Source organism: Fundulus heteroclitus, chromosome 7, assembly GCF_011125445.2.
Source record: "Fundulus heteroclitus isolate FHET01 chromosome 7, MU-UCD_Fhet_4.1, whole genome shotgun sequence".
Taxonomy (NCBI): Eukaryota; Metazoa; Chordata; class Actinopteri; order Cyprinodontiformes; family Fundulidae; genus Fundulus; species Fundulus heteroclitus.
This window is the reverse complement of record NC_046367.1, coordinates 40,425,360-40,432,241: the sequence shown is the minus strand read 5'-3', so window position 1 is coordinate 40,432,241 and position 6,882 is coordinate 40,425,360. Positions and strand designations below refer to the sequence as shown.

Here is a 6,882-nt window from a genome sequence, read left to right as displayed (position 1 = left end):
CGAGAACAAAGCGGCTTTCTACGTTGAGTTAATCTCGGGTTAGTTGTTAGGGAGTCAGAAGCAGTGAGTAAATACAGCTTCCACATCTGACAACTGCAGCGTTTTGTTTCCGCCCTGAATGTAATTAAAGGCACTGAATACGTGGTTGTCGCGTGGTTGTGTCATTACCCTCACTTCACGGTTTCACAGTACTTAGTTATTACTGAACCTCCACTAAATACAGCCGTCCTCAGGCAGCCTGTGTGAATCCAGTCCACAGCTGTGGGTCAGCGTACGCTCCCACTCAACCGACTTTAATAAATAACATGCCATTCAGGGAGTTTTGCGTCTCTTTCCTTCAGATTCACCCAGGCGAGGACAGAGAGGAACTTAACAGGAAGTTATGACGCTGGTTTATTTTGCTGTCAGTCTGCAGGAACACTGAGCCCTCCGCTCAATTAATATAAGCCTTCTAACCGCTCACAGCTGTAAATCTTAACAAGCAGATTGGATAAAACTGAGTGGGAAGTGACAGCTTGTGCTGATTATTTTTAGGTTGTCCTGCTATTTATCATGCAGTGGGCTAATGGATATATTTGAGGCTTGATCCTTAAAATGATGCCTTCAGGCTCCAAAACTTTTAATCCCATGACGGCACGCCGTTATTTCCTCTTGACTGACAAGCACAGATCTTAAAGTTTTAATCTTTTATCAAATGCTCATGAGCAAACTTAGATGAGTCTGGCTGGAGCCAATGCACGAAATAATCTATATTCAGATAATACAGTCAGTCACACAGAAACACAGTAGGGAGTGAATACTACTACTGATCTCTATACAACTATTTATTATAAATTAGATATAAAAAAAGAATAGAATATAGTTCACAAGTATTCGGAAGTGGATGGAATCAAAAGTCTAATTCTTTGTTTGTACCCACAAACTGTCCATCAGTGCTGATTTAAATCAAGATGCTCCAGCAACGAATCTGTAAAAATGCAAAACATTAGTAAATCTGGGATATTAAATGTTTGCAGACTACAGAAGATGGGGATTGGCTAAATTGAGCTAGGGAGAATGTCAACGGAAAATAACAGACTAAACTCTTGGGGGCCAGTGGTGTTGTCACCTACTTTGTCACAATGACATAATGAAATCACAGATTTATGTCCCTTTATATTGGATATTGCAACTTCACAACTCAACCTCACCCTTTTCCTCTAAATAAAAAGTGTTTTTTAATGCATACCAAATGTATGTTGGGAAGACTGTAACTGAAGTCTAATTCATGGAATCGCCGTCTAATCTTACTCATTATTTATACATGGAAAATAAATGTATTTTTCATTAAACAAAAAAAAATCAAAAACATGTCTAATGTGGGAAAAAGTTACGACAGCCTACCTCCACGTTTGGGTGAAGTCTCTGACCTCAGTCTGAGGAAGGTTCTGCCACACTGCTTACTTTCACCTGGGACATGTTTGAGGGATTTCTCGTCCCTTCAGCCTGTTTTCCTATGCTCCGCTCCTATGCTCCGCTTATCTGGAACAAACTTCCAGAAAACTGTAAAAGTGCGGAAAGCCTGAGTTCTTTTAAATCAAGATTAAAAACACATCTGTTTAAAATTGCCTTTGACTGTTCTAGTTAAACAGTTTTACTGTTTTTAATGTTCTTTTTTGTTACTACATTCTATCCCTACTTGCTTTTATTCTATTTTCTATCTACATTTTATTATTATGCTATATCTTAATCATGTAAAGCACTTTGTATTGTCTTGTACTGAATTGTGCTATATAAATAAATTTGCCTTGCCTTGCCTTGTTTCAAGTCACCAGTAAAGCGTCTCCATGAGAACAACATCTGGGTTTTGACTAGGCCTTTCCATTTCATAACTCTACGCCAGTCCGTGTTGGATTTACTGGTCTGTTTTGGGTCTAGTTCACCTTCATCTTTATTTATTTATGTTTTTAACGTTGCCTCACATCTCACTTAAACATTTATGGCAGATTACATGATGGTCAGGTCCTGTAGCAGCAGCTCCCTGCTTCCCTGTTTTGTCCTTTCTTCATACTTACAGAAAACATTTTGTTCTTCACTTTACCCTTTTTGGTCCAAAGATGATTTTTTTCCAGATGTCCTGGTCTTTAGAAAGCAAAGGTTTCATCCTTGCACACCTCCCATGAAACTTAACCGTGTGCAGTCTCTCTCTGGTTGTACAGGTAGTAACTTCCACCTCAACAGGAGCAGCGTTCTGCTGCTGGTCCGCTGACGAGTGTTTGGAGATTTCCTTTAGCATCCTGCGCTCTGGGTGAACCTGCTGGAGTAGCAAGACGTGGGCATGTTGGCAGCTGTCCTCAAATTTAAGACTATTTTCTGTATATTGAAATGGCTGATTCTATATTATTTAGATGTTCACCAAATTGGCAGGCTGCTATAGTCTGCTCTGAATCACTCAGATAGCTGTTTGACAATTTATTCCTGACCACAAACTGCAGTTTTTATTTCAATTTACTGTTGGAAAAAAATAGACGAAGTAAAAGGCAAAGAGTTTATGATCCAATTTAGAAGAATTTTAACACAAAAGCGAATACTTAAAGATTTAAATACAAACTTCTAGATAGAAAATCGCAACAGTAATTGAACAAATCTTTAATTCAGTGCCTGGGTGAAACAGTACAGCACAATTTGTCATCCAAAAAAAAAAAAAAGTATATTCACAGATACAGTTGAAACGTCTGAAACACTGAGGCTACGTCAGCCTGTGAAACGGAAGTGAAAGAGTATGAAACTCTGACCTCAAAAGGCTGGTTTTCCTGAAAAATATTAGCCAGTTTTGCTCATATAAAGACTTAACAAGTTGGTAAAAGGGCAAAATCATTATCTCAGAATAATCATTTTCAAATTTAACAGGAAAATTGCCCCTAGATATCCAAAATGAGTCACTTTAATTCAGTAGAATCTACCAACATCTGAAAAATGTCACCAGAAAAGTCCTTAGTGGTTTATTGTTGTCTGTAAGCAAACCTAGGTGTGTGATAAGGCACAGCTTCTCATCAAAGCCTCTTTTTATGTTGTGTGGAAATAAAATGAGTTTTAATGTTCCATTTTTTTGTTTTATAACTTCATTTAAAAATAAATATCTATTATCATTTTTTTCTTATTTTAAAATAATCCTTATAAATTTGATGCAATCCATCATTACCCCAAATCTAGACTGAAACTGAGAAGAACAAAAATCCAAAAAGCTAAATTCCTAGAAAGAAAAACAAAAAGCTGAGGATGGATAAAGACAAAAGGAAACGTTCCAAACATAGATAACATAAAAATGACCACAAATAACAAACATGTAATATACAGAATTTAAAAACACAAGATTCATTTTGAGAAAGACACCGTTCTGCACTTAAAGGAAAATATGTGCCAATATCCTGGGGGAAAAATGACCAACGGCTTCCTGTTGGAGCCGTTTCTTTGGCGTTTATGGATGCCAGGCAAGAAACTCCTCAGGGGCAGTTCATCCGATGCCACATGTTTACAAGCTGCGTTAGCATAAAAAATTAAAAGGAGAGGGATAAAAAAAAAAATGTATCAGCTGAGTTTACAAAAAATGTGTTAACTAGGGCCCTGAACACAGGGGAATGACAGGAAAGGAGGATGGATGCATCATTTGGAGGGCGACGTGAAGGCGTTCTCGATGCAGAGGACGACGTAGGAGCCGGAGCAGCTGCTGGGCGTCGGCTGCAGGAGGCGGCCGCTCTGCAGGGACGACGCCAGGCCCGTCACAGCGCGCTCGCCCGCCCGCCACGTTTCACAGTAATGATCCATTTGCCGGTGGCCCTTTTCGCTCGATCCATGCCAGACCATCTTCTCTGGCCTGGAGGAGAACACAACAACAACAAAAAAAAGATCAGACAACAACTTTAAATCCGGCGTGAAAACAAACACGGCCGCTGATTAAAATCTGGCCCGGTTAACAAAGACTCACCATGCACTGTCCCTGAGGATGTCTCTACCATCAAAGGAGTATAATGGCACGTTCTCCCTCATTTTGCTGCTGTCCTCGCTGAAGATGGACTCCCAGCTGCTGAACAACACTTGGTTCTGCAAGGAGAATGACGGAAACAGGAAATTAGATTCACATTTTACTCATGAAAAGAAAGTCACATAAATAAAAATCAATTCATTCAAATCCAGTCAGGTTTTAGAAAATAACAGCTCAATAAAAGCCACTGTTAGAATGGTGATTAATCTTATCAATGCAAATGTTTGCAAAAAAAAAAATTGTTCTTCTTTGCCTTGATTTGTCGAAGCTTTTCAAACAGTTGACCTCACTATTTATGGTAACAGTCAGCAATATGTAGGTTTGTTTGTTGTGTTTTCAAATTACTTCCCAGAATGAGCACAAGCTCACTGCAAAAAGAGAACTAAAAATAAGTACAATTTTGTTGAAATTAATGTATTTCCCCTGGATTTGAGCAGGTAAATAAGATTATTTGCCAATGGAATGAGTATCTTTACCCCTAATATAAGATAATTAGATATACTGCACTTGAAATAAGACGAAGGAGATGAATTGTTCCTATTTTAAGTGTAAAAATCTTATTCCATTGGCAAATAATCTTATTTACCTGCTCAAATCTAAGAAAAATACTCTAATTTCAAGAAAAATTTTCTTATTTTTAGCTCTATTTTTGCAGTGCTGTCAACCATTTTAGATCACTTACCTCCTTACTCCTAGTACCCAAAGGAGTTCCTCAGGGCTACATATTAGGTTTCCTGCGTTTCTCTCTCTACATAAAGACTCTCTCTGATAACTTTTTAGAAGCTAGAAGTGTTAGTTAATATTACGTTATGCCGATGACACAATTACTATAATTAATGTTCAGCTCCGTCAGAATTTCTCCCCTCTGCCTTTAATGCTAATAAGTTTAGTCAAGCACAACTTGATTTGGTGCTTAAATACAAGATATTTGAGTTATCTTGTATTTAAGCACCAAATCAAGGCAAAGAATTTCCTAACTTCAGAAGTGTAAAGTTTTTGAAGTATTCAACAATAATTATTGATCAGAATCTATAATTTAAAGTGTCTGTGAATAAAAAATTAAGTGTAGAATGTTTTTTAAATTCTTGTAGAATCCTTGCCTCCTTTCCTCAGGTGAAAAAAAACGTTTATGGTGATTGATTATGGACAATTATGGTGATCTGCTCTTGGTGAATGGACGTGGTCTGTACCTGAAGACGCTGGATACCTTCTACCTTTGTGTTTATTACTGCACATGGAAATCATCCCTGTTTTCTTAAGGCTGCTGCTAAACCTCCTTCCTTGCAGACATTCTCATTAAGTGGATGAAGATGTATAATGCTTGGGCTGTTAGCTTCATATCAGTGTGTTTATATGTATCCATACCACACCCAGAAAGAGGCACACTCTAAATATTTTACTGTTCCCAGACTCAGAAAGGACTAAAACTCCAGGAACCGGTAACTTTAAGGAAGTTGAAGTCCATTTAATACAAGAGAAGAGTTTCCTACTTCAGTGGAACTGCATTTCATGTTTTTCTTTTGTTGTTCACTTGCCTAAATGATTAGAATTTATTTTGTATTTCTTCTGATCCTGTCAGATTTTAGTTATTCTTCTACTGTGTTTGTGACCAGTTCTCTTGGGGAACAGATTTTAATGTTGTTGAGGCTTTTTATGCTGGATAACTAAAGGATGTAATAATGAAAAAAAAACAGCTGAAATAACAGAGATGTGATCAGAGTGTTAGTACATCTGGAGAGGTTTTGTCTCACCTTGAGGTTCATTATAGGGAATCCGTTCCTGTCCGACCTGCGGACGATAGTATAGAGGTCTTGGAGCTTGGAGGACAGGAAGGCTCTGAATGTTCCCTTCAGACCAACAGCACGAGCCTGCTGGAAGCACAGGAAGTCCGCGCCGCGAATGCCTCGCATGTTTCCAGTCTGAGGCGCGTTCAACGCCACGAGGTGGAGCTGAAAAAGAAACATCTTCTCTTAAAGTCCAAACCTTTTGCTTTGCATTTTTAAATATTTCCTCATATTTTAAATTTAGATGATGAGTGATACAGAAGTTTTAGTTATTGTCTAAAATATTATTCTATTGGGAAACAAATGTAAAAATTATTTAAACAATTATGCAGTGCGTTTTCTCCTCCACCAGTTTTTGAAAGGATTACAACAAAATAGCAGAACCTCACATGCAATACTATTTGGTGCGGGAGTTTTAACTAAGTCACAATGCTTTAAATCTAAATTATCTGGAGAGTTTTACTTCCAGAAATCTTTGTTTGTCATTCTTGAAGAAAACGGTTTGCATGTTATTTAAACAGGGTCATTATTTTTAGCTGAACCACAAAATGCTGCCAATAAAACTGTAATTCTACCTGCATTTAAACACTCTGATTCTAAACGGTACAAAAACAGGCTAGTTTGAAATGAACAAAAATCCATAATCTCTAGATAGTCCAGTGTCCTGGGTCCTTACTGGTGCTCTTGTCTCTTTAAGGTTTTCAGACTAAGCTTAAAGAGATTTAACCATCTGTTATGGATCAATATGAAGCTGAAAGAACCAAAAGCTTCAGTTTCTATATTCTGGAAGAGTCCACTGCCTCTCACCTGACCACTGGAGACCCTGAACAGATAAGCGAGTATAAAAAAACGTATGGATGGATGTTCTTGTATTTCAATGCACATTAACGAGGTTCTCCTGTTTTTCTTGCAGCCATTTCCTGCCTGATGAACATCAACACACATTAGCCTGAGTTGCAAGGCAGGTTCTCTTATCTTTCCCATTTTAAAAAGTGTCTATGTGAAAGGGTTCTCTGTGTTTTGTCATATTTTTATCGCAGCGAAACAGTAAGTCACGGTTTACAATTTAATAATTTA

General features: G+C 37.9%; 1 protein-coding gene across 1 annotated transcript in view; it reads right to left on the bottom strand.

The window, feature by feature from the left end:
- Positions 1–2,607: 2,607 nt before the first annotated feature.
- col18a1a (collagen type XVIII alpha 1 chain a) overlaps positions 2,608–6,882 on the bottom strand; it is a 44,031-nt gene continuing 39,756 nt past the window's right edge. The window contains exons 38-40 of the mRNA XM_012879624.3: positions 5,773–5,970; positions 3,965–4,080; positions 2,608–3,853 (exon numbers count right to left, since the gene is read on the bottom strand). Of these exons, the coding sequence (XP_012735078.2) occupies positions 3,643–3,853; positions 3,965–4,080; positions 5,773–5,970 (525 nt within the window). The 3' untranslated portion in view covers positions 2,608–3,642. The remainder of the gene's footprint in view (positions 3,854–3,964; positions 4,081–5,772; positions 5,971–6,882) is intronic.